This window comes from Arctopsyche grandis, chromosome 1 (assembly GCF_051622035.1).
Source record: "Arctopsyche grandis isolate Sample6627 chromosome 1, ASM5162203v2, whole genome shotgun sequence".
NCBI lineage: Eukaryota > Metazoa > Arthropoda > Insecta > Trichoptera > Hydropsychidae > Arctopsyche > Arctopsyche grandis.
Genome location: NC_135355.1, coordinates 4,907,886 through 4,923,840, shown reverse-complemented (window position 1 = coordinate 4,923,840; position 15,955 = coordinate 4,907,886). Strand labels below are relative to the sequence as shown.

The 15,955-nt window shown below is 31.1% G+C and overlaps 2 protein-coding genes across 2 annotated transcripts in view; both read right to left on the bottom strand.

Moving 5' to 3' along the window:
* Positions 1-2,147: 2,147 nt before the first annotated feature.
* LOC143916498 (uncharacterized) lies at positions 2,148-11,723 on the bottom strand. The gene is made up of 6 exons (XM_077437635.1): positions 11,671-11,723; positions 11,527-11,597; positions 11,238-11,447; positions 7,621-7,993; positions 2,710-2,852; positions 2,148-2,634 (listed from the first exon to the last, which is right to left on the bottom strand). The coding sequence occupies exons 1-6, from the start codon at positions 11,683-11,685 to the stop codon at positions 2,148-2,150; spliced, it is 1,299 nt and encodes a 432-aa protein (XP_077293761.1). The 5' UTR covers positions 11,686-11,723.
* The window catches only part of LOC143916079 (uncharacterized), a 104,243-nt gene continuing 94,188 nt past the window's right edge, over positions 5,901-15,955 (bottom strand). The window contains exon 2 of the mRNA XM_077437010.1: positions 5,901-5,939. The gene's annotated coding sequence lies outside the window, so the exon portion shown is untranslated. The remainder of the gene's footprint in view (positions 5,940-15,955) is intronic.

Below are 15,955 nucleotides of genomic sequence, written 5' to 3'. Positions count from 1 at the left end.
TACTAGAGATGAAAATTAGTAGTAAATTATTAGAAAACTAGACGATCTGTCATTAGCATCTCGGTTCGGCAGTTTCGGATTTCGGTTATGATTTATAATCCAGACTATGAAAAAAAAAATGATTAAATTCCGACTGCTTATTATTTTTGTCAATTCTGGCCGTTTGTGACCATTCAGACCATTTATAATTATTTGTATGCGATTCATTACTTTAATTTTTACCATGTGCTATTTTTATTCTCACCATTTGAATTTTATTCTGATCCTGAATAATAAAATACTGACCAAGATCCGTCTATGTAGATATGTATGTATTGTTGACTTGTATCTTTGATTTAAACTGAAATATCCAAAGCCAAAGCCATATGCAGTTTGATAACGTATTTTAAATAAATAAATAAAAATTTTCAATTTGATTAATATTATCATATAATTATATATTCATTTGAAATTTTACAGACAGTCTAATGCTTTGGATCAATTTATTTGATTCTTCATAAATTCTCTCCCCCGTCAGTAGTAACATTTTTGACAGCATAATTGATATGTACCTACATATGTATATGTATTTATTAGGCCGGAGTGAAAATCGTGAATTTTAGATTTCCATCGATAGACCTAATAGAAAACTTGCATTGTATCAAAAAAACGTTAAATAAATAATTACGTTGATTTTAAACAATGTCTTGTGCCTCCAACCAATCGATTATCTCAACCAAACTATCAAAAAAGTAGGTTTTTTTCATATATCTCTTTCGAAAGTAGTTTCGATTTTTAAATTATTAAAAAAAAATGCAGAAGATTCATCTATTGCTGTTTAATTGAGTCGACTATTATAAATTTTAAATGGTTAACGAGAATTCAAATTCGCCGCTTCGATCGAAAATTCCATTACAAATCACGCAATGAGTGTTTTTTTCTTTTCAGAAAATCGTAATTTTTTCATGTTTCCTTAATTATTTTGAAAAGATAAGTCACTGAAAGCTACCTTGGGTATTATACCTTTAATTTGAACAGAAAAAATTACAAATTCTATGAAATATAGAAGATAAAGACTTATTTTGACGGAATATACAATTTTTTAAGTAAAAAAAAGATGATGTCTTGATTTATTTAGGAATAGTAATACCATTACGTTCTCTATATTTAAATTCATACCATTTTTATATACTGATTTTTCTCAACTGACTAGGATTAATCATATGAAATATCTTTGTATTTTGATTGTCTATTCACTACCACATTGATAATATTATCAGAAAGACGTACGGTAATTTGGGTTTTATCATTAGTTTATACAAACTTTTTATTCAATCTAATCGTCATATTACACCTATATGTAGCTTTTTATCGATAAAGTGAAAAAAAAATCAATAATACATTCCATACCAACATACAAATTTGAATTCTAGATGTACGTAAAAATATAATCGTAACAACATCGTCAAGTAATATGATTAAGATATTAAAAATCTAACATTTCAGTTTAAATAACATACTCTTAATAATGGCAAAATAAATATCATTTGACTTATTTAAAATTAATATAAATTATTTGAATTATTAAACTACCTGATTAGTCACTAGGCTACCTAACAACAAGCTAGTTCGAGTTTTCGGTAGTCATTTATTCAAATAAAATTGGCGATAATTAAACGGTTCAAGTGTATTTCGGTTGAAAAAACTTAAAGTGTTAAAGTGTATTTCGATTTTTGTAAAAAATTTGTCATTTTTAATGTAAATGCAGTGATTTAATTAGTTGCTGAATATGGTAGCTGAATTTTCGCAGAGAAAAAATAAAGAAATCATTTGTTTTTAATATACATATAATTTTGTTTTTGATTTGAAAATAATTACAATATAATAAATGGTGGTCGTTCTAATAATAATGTGATAGTGAAATGTGATTTGTGCATAAAATTACCTGAAGTCATCCAACAGACTTCGCCTGAAAGGATGAGAGGCTTGATGAAGATGATCAAGGTAAAGTGAAACAACATTTATATTTACAAATAATCTTTATTTATGTAATTAAAATATTTTTTTTTTGGGTTCATATATTTTTTTATAATTTTTCATCTACTATAAGTACTCGTCATAACTATTATGACATAATTCGAAGTTTCATTGTCGGCGATCGGTGAGGCTTACTTTTTACCAACTTTGACTAAGATCCTGGCGATTTCTTCGGGAATTGGAGGTGGGGTGGGAAGATGAGCACCAACCGGTTGGAAACCATTTTCATCAGCAATATATTCAACGCGGTATTTGACATTATCAGGTCCGACGTATTCGTAGAATCCGGTAGCTTGAATTGCCTCCTGTTTAGTGTTTTTATTGACCAATTGACCATTTTCTTCTCCTTTGATGGCGTTTTCAGTTTCGTAAGCGTAATGATACGAATCTGGATTTACTTCGTTTTCGAGCTTCAGCACGCGGCTGGAAGCTTCTGGATTTAGAGATTTTCCGAATGATGGGACGAATCCGTTGCTTTCAACGCGTGCTAATTTTCCGAAAGAGCTTTTTGGAAGTTGGGAAAATGGGGAAATGTTGCTAGCAGATGCATCTACGATGAACCGGTTAACGAACTGTTGATTGTTGAAAGAACTGAACTTAGGAGATACACTTCTTCCACTGTAAATCAAATAAATAATTAACATAAGTATGATTAAAACACAAAACCGACCTAGACAATTATCAACTACTAACCTGACATCACCCTCGTATTTTCCAGAGGTATAGCGTCCTTCGTCTCCCGGTATATATTTTCCTTCTTCGCCATATTTTCCGGGTCTATATTGTCCATCATCGTCAGCTATAGCTACTGCTATCAGCAGAAATAATGAAACGAACTGTTGAAAATTAAATCACGATTGATTAAAATGCACTGATTTCTATATTACACTGTTGTTGTTGTTGTTTTTATTTCACTAATTGTTAAGACTCACCGAAAATCTATTCATTTTTTATTTGTTATGTTACTGTGTTTTGGTGTAAAGTGTGCTCACCAATGATTTCGTTTCTATGATAAGCCAGGTTTATATAGCTCGATCCACGCTGCCTAAATTAAACTATAAAATCAATCACAAACGCTCAAGGTGTCGTCTGAGAAGTATGCCATTAAGAGAAGACTCAGAAAAAGGATGTGGGACGATACACCATTTTTATGCTATAAAATAAACAATAATTTATATATTTGTAGCGTTTCGTTGCATATCTTTGAGTTATATAAAAGGTGTTGCAGTTTTTATTTTATTTTTTTTAAATATAACACGAGTAAAATTTAAATGGGGTATTCTGCAAGTTTAAAAATAAAATCTTGATTTAATTAATATAAATTAATAATAATTTTTTTATTCCTTTAGTTTTTATAAGTGCTAAATTCAATAAAGTTAAATTTTAATAAAAAAAAAACGTGAGTTGGATTGAAAAAATATAATTCAAATTTATGAAAATTTTATGGAACGTCGTAGAATGCCTAAGAAAATTTCGAGTACCATTTTTTTCATATACCCAAACTACATCATTTTTTTAATTTAATTTTATTACATACATCTCATGTGCCAATAAAAGAATTACCCCAAGGCATATGGTTAGATTATGTTTGTACAAAAGTACTAACAATTTTTTGAAAATAACAGGACTAGAATACAAAAGAGACATCTATGGACAATCAACAATTGTTTTTTGATATACAGCGAATTTGTGAGAAGTTAATTGTGTAGGTAGTATATTTTTATAGAATTCAACAAATTTGAGATACCATTAGCTCGAATTTGCGATAAATTGAGGGGAAGGATATCGAACGGCACAATAGATTGACGAAAGAAGTGCTCAAACTGTATCCGGAAGAATGTTTTAAGGGTGCAAGGAAAGTTACAGGGGATATGGGTGGATGAATTAAAAAAAATTGAGGGATGAGAGTTGTCTAAAACAGATACGAATTAAAACTTATCGAAAAGATCTTGAACCAATAGCTGATGGTGGTGAATGACTGTAAATGATAATGATTATGATGATATACATATGTACATTATGTACATGTATGAATATTGAAAATATTCCAAACTTTTTATGATTGATATTAAATATAAAATTCAAATTTTCAATCAAATACTCAAAATTGAAATGATTTTGTGCCGAAAGTGATTTTATAATTTTATGAATGCACTTTTTGATCAATCCAATAAAATAACTTATTTTATAAAATAACAATTAATTCGTATTTTTACTTTATTTTTGTTACTGACCAACTGTAATAAATTTTAATTCCAGTTGATATGGAAAATGACGTATTCAATGTGCATATAGTATAGAATAAATTTAGAAACAGAGAATAAATATACATAGTAATTATAATTCATATTATATTCATATTGGTCGACTTGGGTATCACTTTTGATCCTCAATTCACCTTTCACAACCACATCAAGACAGTCGCTGACGTTTCCTTTCGTCGACTTGGATTTGTATTGAGATATGCTAGATTATTCTCCAACCCCTTGTCTTCTCGCTTGCTTTTCAACTCGCTTGTTAGAAGTAAGCTAGAGTATAATGCGATTGTGTGGAATCCGCATGAAGCAAACTACTCTCTTATTATCAAAAAAGTGCAAAAAGCATTTATTCGTTTTCTTTATAAGAAAGAGTATGGGTACTACCCATATCTCTATCCTACTCCTTTCCTTTTGGGCATGCTTGGGTATAATTCCCTTGAACTTCGGAGAAACTTCTCGTTAATTCGTTTCGTTCTCCAGCTATTGCGTGGTAATACGTCATGCCCGTTGTTGCTGGAACAGTTGGGACTTTATGTCCCTAATAATTATGTGCGTGTTAGCCATCATCATTTGATGGTTGTACCTGCTGCTCGCACAGTTCTTTTTCGAATGGCTCCTATTCCAAGAGCTATTTGACTTCTCAATGAAATCGTTGCTGCCGTCCCTGAATGTGATATTTTCCACCTTGGGGAGCGTAGATTATCGGATGTTATTTTAACATATTTATCTGGTAACCTGCGCTCATCATTACTTTCTTAATTTGAATGTGATGTATGAGTGGAATCTTAATCTACTCTCTTCCATTTGGGCCTCGCTGTGATTTTATTTATTTTTTATTCATATTTTGTTTTATTTATTTTACTTTTTCTTTCTCTTTTGTACATTTTTATGTACTATTTTAATTGTATTATTATTTTCCTTTTGTTTCTTTTTTATTATTATTTTATTTTACCATGTTTTCTGCGTTCTAATTTTTCTGTTTTTTACTTATATTATCTTTGTTAAATGTAGGCCATTGTGGCGTATTAGGTTCTTCCTGTTTTGCCACAATGGTCCAAAACTATTAATAAATAATAAATAAATAATAAATAATAATAATTCCCTCGAGTCACGGCGTAGAGTACATATATCTGGGGAAGCATTTGATTGGATTGGTGTGCAATCATTGATGTATAATACACATATTATACATCATAGTGTATTATAAATCAATGTGTGCAATCCTCAAAATCTTGCTGAATTAAACTTCAATGTTCCCAGCAAACTCGGATATATTAGATACCGCTATTTATTTTCCTCGCCTGAGGCACGTACCAGTTTGATGTTTTCGTCGCCTATCAACATCGAGCTACTCAACCGGATGCTATTGATTTGGATTTGTTTAATCTAAAATATACTTATCTGGTTGAGTGATTTTTTTGGTTGGGATCGTAGCATCTTCTATTTTTATATTTGTTATATATTTACCCTTATTTGATTTTAATTATGGTTCTTTTTATGTTTTTCATCTTATTGTATATTTTTTTATTTTTGTGTAGCCATATTAACGACTTGGAGCTCATTTTATAACATTGTTTATTTGACGGAGAGCCACAGCGAACTGATTTATAGCGGGTCACATAACAAGATGACAACTCAACCATTCTTCAACTCATGCATACCAAGCTAATCATTCATACACGAATTCTTTTTGGCTGTAAAACTAAATCCCACAGTATTTTCTGACCAAATTAGTGCAATACAGTTACTAAGTGTTTAATAAATGATCAAATATTTTAATCACTTACAAATATTTCATATAAAATCATATCAGAGAATTAGTCATCATTTATCATAAACCATAATTCGTTTAATTTCAATTTGGTTTTATGTTAAACGTATATTGATATGTGACAAAATTATGAATAATAACTATTAAAATTAATTTTAAATCACCACATCCTTAGACAGCTACTTTTATTTAAAATAAATGATCTAAAGTAGAAAAACGGCATAGATTTAATTTATTATGATATTAATAGCACATTAAACTTCCTTTATTATACTCTAAACGGTTTTTGGAATGTTTTTCGCATTAATGAAATATACCTATTATACGGAGGCAGTTGGCACATCCTGTGTAAGCGCACATCTTTGAAAACGAATCTAAGTCTGTAATATTTATAAACGTATTCAAATTCAGATTCCGAATCACTCTCAACCTTCGGAAAATCGTCTCGATATCAATATTCTAGTATTCTCAATATATCACTTTTGATTTCGAAATGAGGCTGCCAAAAAATATACGGCTATTTTATGCTAAATGCGCTCTTCTTATACACATTTTATTATGTATATCAGGATAAGCGCACCTAGAAAAATTAAATATATTTTAATATTTTTATCGCAAACGTTCGAGGATCGTTATTTATGGTAAAATTTTCCTATCGACATTGTCCCACACTGAAAATGTTTCCAGTGACATTTTGATACACATCGAGAGTGTCGTCAGTTGTCCATAATCGCGATAATCGCGTGACATTTCATATGTATAATATATATATATTGAGACATTTCGAATGCAATTTGTGACTCATAAAAAAAGCGAATCAACACCATAGAATAATATTAAAAATAAATTGCGTAACGAATCAGCAAACACTACCGGTCTCTATTTATTATGTAATTATTTAATTCTCGGTGTCTCGGTGATTACAACAAAATGTCTATACCCTTCAGGTATAAACACAGATTACCTAAACACAATCTGCTTTAGATAATCGACTTTAGAGAGTCTTTAATTAATATTATGTATTAGATGTATTATGAGCATTTATAAAAATTGTAAATAGGTTTTTAGCTCTTTTTCCTATTATGCTATACATTAACATTAGAATAATATTATACTATGATTACTAACAAAATTAAATTAAAATTGTAAAATAGAAAATGATCAGTAGATCAGTAGCTATTGAAATAGGTATAAGATGTATTGTGGACATAATTTCGTAATAATAAAAAGCATTTAAAAATCAATTCGCACGCTAGTTTTGTTATATAATAAAGGATACATATTTTCGAACGCGTCTTTAATTTACGCATTCGATTGATTGAATATCGCGTTCGTTGTTAATTCGATAATTAGCGTTATTTACTGTTCGCCGACAGGTGTATATATTTTCGCTATTGTAATTTTATGTATCTGTGTCTTGTCGATTTTTGGCATTCGCATATATTTTCGGATGGTATCGGTGCTATTTATTCGCGTTTTGTGATGCAAATAACAATAATAAAATAGCGAATTTATCGTGACAGTTGATTTATTTATACAAAAATTCAAATATTATACATTGCATGTGTGAAATTATTTGGGCAAATGTGCTCCGGTTGGTTGGAAGCCGTTTTCGTCGGCGATATAGTCCACTCTGTATAAAATTCCATCTGGGGCTACGAATTCGTAGAATCCTTTCGATCTCAGTCCATCTTCGGTCGCACTGATCTGTTCGACTTTTCCCGATTCTTCGGCTAAGATTTTGTTTTCGGTTTCGTACAGGTAGTGGTAACCATCGGGCATGATGTCGTCTTCTTGTCTGATTATTTTGTATTTTCCGCTGTCTTGGCCGTCGTATATTGATTTTTTCGGTGGTGCTGGTGGGTTTTTCATTTTATTTGCTGGGTTTTGAGAACTCGGTGTGTATTTGTCAGGTTTATATCCACCTCCTGATTTTCCCCTGTCGCCGCTGAAAGTATCACGAAACGAATTTCAATCAAAATACATACATACAAATGTAGCTATGCTTTGAGATACAACAACGTCTATAATATTGACACCAATAAGATATATAAATTATTATTTTGAATAAAAATACCAATAATTTTATTTTACTACCGCCATCTATATATAAAACTAAAGACTACATAGACGTCACCCAGATTTCAAATTTGCAAACTTCAAACGCGTCTTAAACGATATTTTATCTCTATCGTAATGGCGGAGGATTCATTTACTTATATTGATGATCAAAATGAGCAATATGGCAAAGTATGAAAACGATCGGATAAGAGGCAATTTTTTTCCTGAATTTTAATTTTATTTTACTACTACCAATAATTTTATTTTACTACCGCCATCTATGTATAAAACTAAAGACTACATAGACGTGACCCAGATTTCAAATTTTCATCTCTATATTTCATCTCTATCGTAATGGCGGAGGATTTATTTACTTATATTGATGACCCAAATGAGCAATATGGCAAAGTATGAAAACGATCGGATAAGAGGCAAATTGAAAACGTAAAAAAAGTGAAACGTAAAGGAGGTTTGTAAAAAAGTATCCAAAAAAAATTGCAACAATGAAAAAAACTAAATAAAAATACGAATAAAGAAGAAAAACATTGAATAATGGTAGTTATTATTTTGTTTTTACAAACCAGGAAGGCTTGATAGGAAGATTCCAATGCGCCTTCTGGACAATTAATTACAAACAATGCAGCATTTTATTTTTACACAAATAACTGTAAATCCAAAAGCTGAAGAACACTAAATAACAATTAATTAATTAATTAATTACAGAATTACTCCATTGAGACATCTATGGATTTATATTTTGTGCATAATTTTTACAAATTATACACACAATAAATACAGAAGATTTGTGACAACAGGAAAGATGATTTTTTGCCAATTTTGAGGAACCGTTTCAACAATGATCAGATAAAATGGGCAAACTCTGATAAGAAGCGATCGCATTGGAGTCACAAATACCCCCAAATCTAACCAGCATTATGGCGGATTGAACCTACTGATCACCTGGTGCTAAACATACACGCTACCATTAAGCCATACTGCTGGTTATGTATTATACATATGCCAGCAGTGTAGCTCGGTGGTTGCGTTTATGTTTAGCACCGAGAGGCTACCGGGTTCGATCCCGTACTAATCTTTAATGGTGCTGGTCAGACTTGGATATTTGTGACTCCAAGTCGTTCGTTTCCTATCAGAGTTTGCCAATCTGATTTCATTGTTGAAACGGTTCCTCCAATAAATTGGCAATCCTACCCGCTATGTCACACATATCTGAATTTGATTTATGTACTATATGTAAAAATTTATGTACAAGCCTAAATCCATAGATGTCTCTATGGATTAATTAACTGTTAATTTTGTGTTCTTCAGTGTCTCAAAATACAGCGATTTATGTGGTAAAAATGCTGGAATGTTTGTAATTAATTGTCTAGGAAGGCGCGTTGGGGTTTACCTGTTAGGTTTTTCTGGTATATCTATGTAAAATAATACAAATAAAATGTGTATTACTAAGAAAACAATAGTAATTTACAAAAAGAAAATGAACATCAAAAAGGATTTGATATGAAGGGGAACATTGTTAAAAAAAGAGTAAGAATTACAGGAATAGTTGGTAGAACAGGGATTAATGTGAAATAATGAAGAATTGCGGAGGGATCTGATGAGACATTGGAATAGGATCTTACATAAAAATAAGGACTTTCAATTATTGTATAATATAAAAGCTTAAGCAAAACACGATAAATCACGATTTTTACTCCTAGTTCGTTGAGAAACAAACTGATAGTTGTGAAGAAATCTGAAGTTGCACTAGGCATGGAATTTTTTATTTATGCGTTCTAAACGTTTCATATGTACTCGATAGAAAGGATTCCAAACAGTCCTAGCAAATTCCAGATCCCTTCTTACAAATGTATAGCAAAGGAAGGTAACAGTGCTATGGGATTTTAAGAGCTTGGACAATCTAAAAGTGAAACCCAAATTCCTATATGCCTTGCTTATTATGTGGTACATTTTAGTGGAAATCGTAACACTCAAACATATCGCCATTATAATCCTTAAAAATCTAAGATTATTTCTCATATAAAAATAATTTTTATATAGTTGAATGGAATGAGAATGCCACTTAGCAAAAAATGATAGTTATTTAGTCCAATGTCTTACAGTAAGTTTGCAGTGTTGTATTGAAATTCGTATCAAGTCCTGTTATTATCCGTGATAAACTAAACTATTTTTAATGATGATCACAAAGGAAAGATGACAATGGGGGTTACGATGGAGTAAGTACATTTTTGTAAAATAATTTTGGTATTTTCATTTCCGCAAGAAACTCTAAAATGTATTTGATAAGGGTTTGGTGCATCCGCTCTAAAATCGCCAGATTAACAGAACGGCAGCTTTAAACGTAATTCTCGTTTTCTCGAATGATTGATTGCACATCAGATGACGAGTAACCTTTCGATGTGCACAGATGCAATTATTAAATTGAGTTGGATCTTTCTGGCGAGTTTAATAAGGCAAGATTCGGAACTTATCGAATCTTCCCTTATTAAACTCGCCTGAAAGATCCAACTCAATTTTAATAATTACCATTTTAATAATTGCATCTGTGCACATCGAAAGGTTACCCGTCATCTGATGTGCAATTTATCCATTTGATAATAGTCAGCGTTCATCCGTACTTTTTCAACAGTATCAACAGTTTTGTTTAAGTTAAGTTGGAAATTTAATTTAAAATTATGTAAGTATAATTGAAACATCTCGAAATAAATACTATACAGTATGAAACCCCTTATATTGATTACATACATATTTCCAATTTCATACATTTATAAAATATTCCCGTTCCCGTTCCTATTTGTCGGTAAAACGCAGAAAGCGAACACGTTGGTCGCGACGCGAAAACATTTGAAATTATAGCGTTGCAATGACATTCATTCCCGTTTTTTCCGTAATCATTCCCGTTTTTGGGCGATTTTTTTTCACATAAATCTTCCTGAACATGCATACAACAAATCCTGAAAGTTCCATCGTAATCAGTTCAGTGGTTTAGGTGCCTATTCGAGACACACACACAGACATTCATTTTTATATAGATAGATAGATAAAATACGATTTTGTATTTCGGATATTGTTTAAATAGATGAATAATACAAAATGTGCATATATGGGCATACTTATAAACTCCTGAGCCATCTGGATTGTATCTTCCATCATTTCCTGAGTATTTCCCACGGTCACCATCACCAACGTGAACATATCGTCCATCATTTCCAGAATATCTGCCGCGATCACCATCACCTATGTGCACGTATCCACCGTTATTTCCGGAATATTTTCCACGATTTCCATCACCGACGTGGACATATCGTCCATCGCCGCCATATCTACATAAAAAACAAATATATGTATATGTATATATCAGTAGGAAATTTAAACTTTGCGCAATTGTCGAGCGATACCTACCTCCCCGAATTATCAGGTGTATATCGACCGTCGTTTTGGGCCAATGTCGTCATGCATAGCATGAAAAATACCTATAAACCAGTAAAAATAGTCACTCGACGAAGAACAACTCGACGTTGTGCAATAATTTTATATAAAACTCACCAGACACTGGAACATTTCGAAAGAAATTTAAAGCAACACTCGATTCAGATGAGCAATTCAGTTTAAATGATTACAATCAATGGTTCACTCAGTCTTTATATATGTAAGTTCTCGATGGGTATCTTGTCACCCTCACTATTGCGTATTATGTACATATATACATATGTATATGAAATGCAAAAATAGGTCTATAAAAATCATTAAATTATTGTTTTGCACGCTCAATTGCGTACATTCTGCGCTTCTCAACGTGCGATCATTTCAAATAACGGTATGAATTTATTTGGTTATATGAATTATTTTTATCTATGTACGTAGTAACAATAGATGAAGTTTTGTGGTCATGCGAAAATTCGAACTTGAGATTTTGACTGATTCGAACTTAGAATCGATTAGTGATTGCGTTTTCATGATCTAGAAAAAATGTGTGTGTCTGTGTATTTTGGGGATTTTTAGTCCTATCGAACTGAAACTTAGTATCAGTTACTGAAATTCTTATCGATACGACGTAATTTTTTTTCAAATTTTTAAGTTGACCGGAAATGGTACCTCCTCTTATAGGTGTCCTTTTTTATAAGTTTTTCAATTCAATTATCTCCCAAACCGCTAGCTGAAATTTTTTTACATGTAATAACTATAGGTGGGACCGGAAGCGTGCCGTTTATTGTTCAATTGTTGTAAATCCTGTGTAAAAAAGGTTTGGCAAACCTTTAACAATGCATTTACAACATTTGAACAATATACAGCCCCCTCAGGGTCCGGGATTTAGTAATAACAATAATAATCTTTATATTTTTTAAATATTTTTATGTGAACCGGAAGTAGTACTTTTATTCTAGAGAATCGAGGTTTTTTATGTTTTTCTCAGAAACCTTTTAGTTTATTGAACTAAAATTTCATATATAGAAGTTTAAGCGTAATACCAAGTTATGTATAAAATTTAGTAAGCATCCCTCAACCGGAAGTAGCAGTTTACTCTTGTTCGATTTTTCTTCCACTATTTTTTTCGACCCGTAAACATGTGTGTTCTTCATGAAAAAATTCAAGTATAATTCTTGTATCAATGTGATGAAAATGAAAAAAAATCACTAAATTTAATAAACCGGAAGTTATTATTTTATTTTTAACCTTTTAAATTATTTTAATCTTATTGATATTTATTGTGTATAATACTGATAGTGATTTTAAGTAATAAAAATCTGACAACCGGATGTAGAACTTTTGTCTTGTGTAAGTTTCCATACATTTACGCTCAATTCTCTGCGTTAAAACTCAAACGTGTATCGAAAAATGTCTTACAACCAATGGGTGTGGCATTAAGTGATTTTTTTTAATACTAATTATATTCCTCAGATACATAGATAAAGTCATGGGTTGGTCACAACCCAATTTTGTATTTGTATGTGGAAGCTTTGGAAGCGATACATCACAGTCAAAATCAGTCAAAGAGATGATTAATAAAATATATTTCGTTACTAGGTTCAAAGTCAGTGTATGCAGTATCGCGTGTCGATGTTAACATGTACCTAAAAAATGTCTAGTTGTTTTGTAGTGCCCTCACTTTTTGAAATATTTGAACACTTTTGAAATCGATTTCATTGTAATTGCATGCGTGTATGTATTTACAAGGTTATTTATGTATTCACGAAAGTTACAACCTTTCGATTTTGCGTGAATAAATGTGCAATATTTAAAAAGGACAGAGTTGAAGTCGTAAAGATGAAGAAGGCATCGATAGGGAAGAATCATAACAAACGATTCGTTTTGTATTAAAATTATTGCAACAAATGAGCAATCATTTAAAATGCGTTATTGTGTATGTAGTACATATGTATGTGGATGCAGTCGATGTAAATTTAACACTTTAACATCTTATTTATCTAATATGGTAATTATCGCAAACTAAAGCTGATATTATTCTTTGCCATGTATTAATACATATGTAGTTACAAGTAGCGTTTTATTTGTATACAGTTTGGTAAAAGAAAGGAAGTGATTATAAATTTGAATTTAATTATATGTTATAACAATCGATTGACTGTTTTTATAAAGCGTGGGTGAAGCCTACTTCAACAATGAAAAAAAGCTATCATTGTCTCGTCGATGTTTGCTTATTTTATTGTTGAGTATAATTTAATGATATTTATTATATGCAGTGGCGGACTGGGACTGAAATCAGTACATGCCAGGAGTCAAAGGGGGCCCACCCAGGGTTAAAAAAATTTGTCCCCCCCCCCCATATAACAAAATTTTCTTCTTTCCATCACGCCAAAAATCAAGGATAAAAAAAAAATCAAAAATGGGAATAAACAAATTTAAGTACAAGAAAAATGGCAAAAGCAAAATAGATCCATAAATTACATTGTAAATTTCGTTTTAACCCTTGTCCTAGGTAAATAGAATGCATCATAAAAGAATGCGGCATAAAAGCGGTTTTTACTTTCGGTATAAAACAATCGGGGACGTCATTTCAGCTTTTTCTTGGGAGGGGCAGGCAAAGATTGGTCAAATTGAAAAATTTTCAATAAATCTTGTTTAAAAATGGAAAATATTCTTTGCATACACCTTATTGAGTTTTAAAATATGAAAAAAATAAGCTTATTTTTGAAAAAATAATTATAAAAAAATATTATCTAAAAAGCGAAAAAAGCGCCGCAGGCGAAAATTTTTTTCTATGTACATACATATGTACGTAATAACAATAGAAAAAGTTTTGAGATCATGCAAAAATTCGAACTCATAATCGATCGCTGATCACGTTTACATAATATAGAAAAATGTGTATGGCTCTGTGTGACTTATTATTATTTATATTAAATAACTAAAACTTGTTTTGAACCGAATTCGTTACACATGAAGTTTAAATCCATCTCATTCGTTGTTTTGTGAGAGAATGGACGTCTGCAAATAAAATAAAATAGGAGAAATAAAATCATTTGTGATTTAACCGATTCAGTAAAATATTAATTTAAAACCTTTCTTGAAATCAAAAAATATACGAACTTTCGGAAAAATAAACGTTACACATTGTTTTTGAGACAAAATAAAGTAAAGGGGACCTTTCTAACGATTCGCTCCATAGGATGAACAATTTCTAAGAATTTTACCCAAGGCATGCTACTTAAAAACCAAAATATACTTGTTTCGAAATAATAAAATCTTTTTTTTTTCAAAGCACATAGCAGCGATTATTTTATTAGATACCCAAAAGTAACATACAGTAGCATTCATAGATCCATAGTATATCATTAATCGTTAAATTCATAATATTTTCTAAATTCACACTATTCCTTAATTTAGGGAGGCGAGCGCCCCCCTATTACGTCCCTGAAAAAAATGCATAATATTTTCAGTTAATGTTAATCTAAAATCGGGATTTTGGGGAGGGGGCCCCTATCCTATATTTCTGTATACATGGTTGTGTCTAGATAAGGAATAGATTTTATATTCCGAAACTGTTTAAAATTGTGTATTTAAATCTTACTATATCGTCGAAGTATAATTAAATGTTATTATGAAGTAAATTTAAATCGCTGGTTGATGATGAATCGTCCTATCAAAATTGTTTTAAGCAATTCAGTTTATATTATTCACAGAAATTTGTTTATTCCCATTTTTATTTCAGTATGTAGTTGTTACATAGGTATTGGTATATACATATACATAACCTTAAGGTTGGAAATGGGCCCGGCAAAAGGGCCCACGAAAATGTTGAAACTTACATTTCGAGCCTAATAAAAAAAAGTTAACCGATCCTTGGGCTGTTAAAGCAGGTATTAATTGTTTGTGTATATCGTAAGAAATTCGTTTTGTTAAAATACCCAAACTTTAGGTCCCAAAGTGCAATATCCTATAAATTTTTACACACGTGAAATAGTTAAAAAGTTATTTAATTTTACTGAGGGCCCCTATTTTCTAACAGATAGTGGGGCCCACATGCCATCGGGCATGTTCGCTTGTATGGCCAGTCCGCCACTGATTATATGTAATTAAGGTGATGTTAGACAAAAATATGGTAATTTAACTATTCGGTAAACGGTTGTCTTCTGATTTGTATTTCAATTAAAATCCCATTTAATCCGTGGAATAAAATAAATTGAGCTGCTGTTTTTAATTTGGAAATAAAGCTTTAGATTTTATTGTATCCTTGATATTATTGTTCTGTAATAAATTAATCCTTTTAATGCCCAATAAATTGTGCAATGACATAATTTTAATGATGGGATTATGTTCTTTTCACACATGCTCGTATTATTAGTAATAATTATAATCGCAAATAAATTAA

Excerpts from the sequence above, each read along its gene's own strand:
- LOC143916498 (XM_077437635.1), bottom strand. Across the intron at positions 2,853-7,620 it reads CCGGAGCACATTTGCCCAAA|TTCGTTTCATTATTTCTGCT; the intron begins TAATTTCACACA and ends AATTTTCAACAG. Across the intron at positions 2,635-2,709 it reads AAATACGAGGGTGATGTCAG|TGGAAGAAGTGTATCTCCTA; the intron begins GTTAGTAGTTGA and ends TTTGATTTACAG.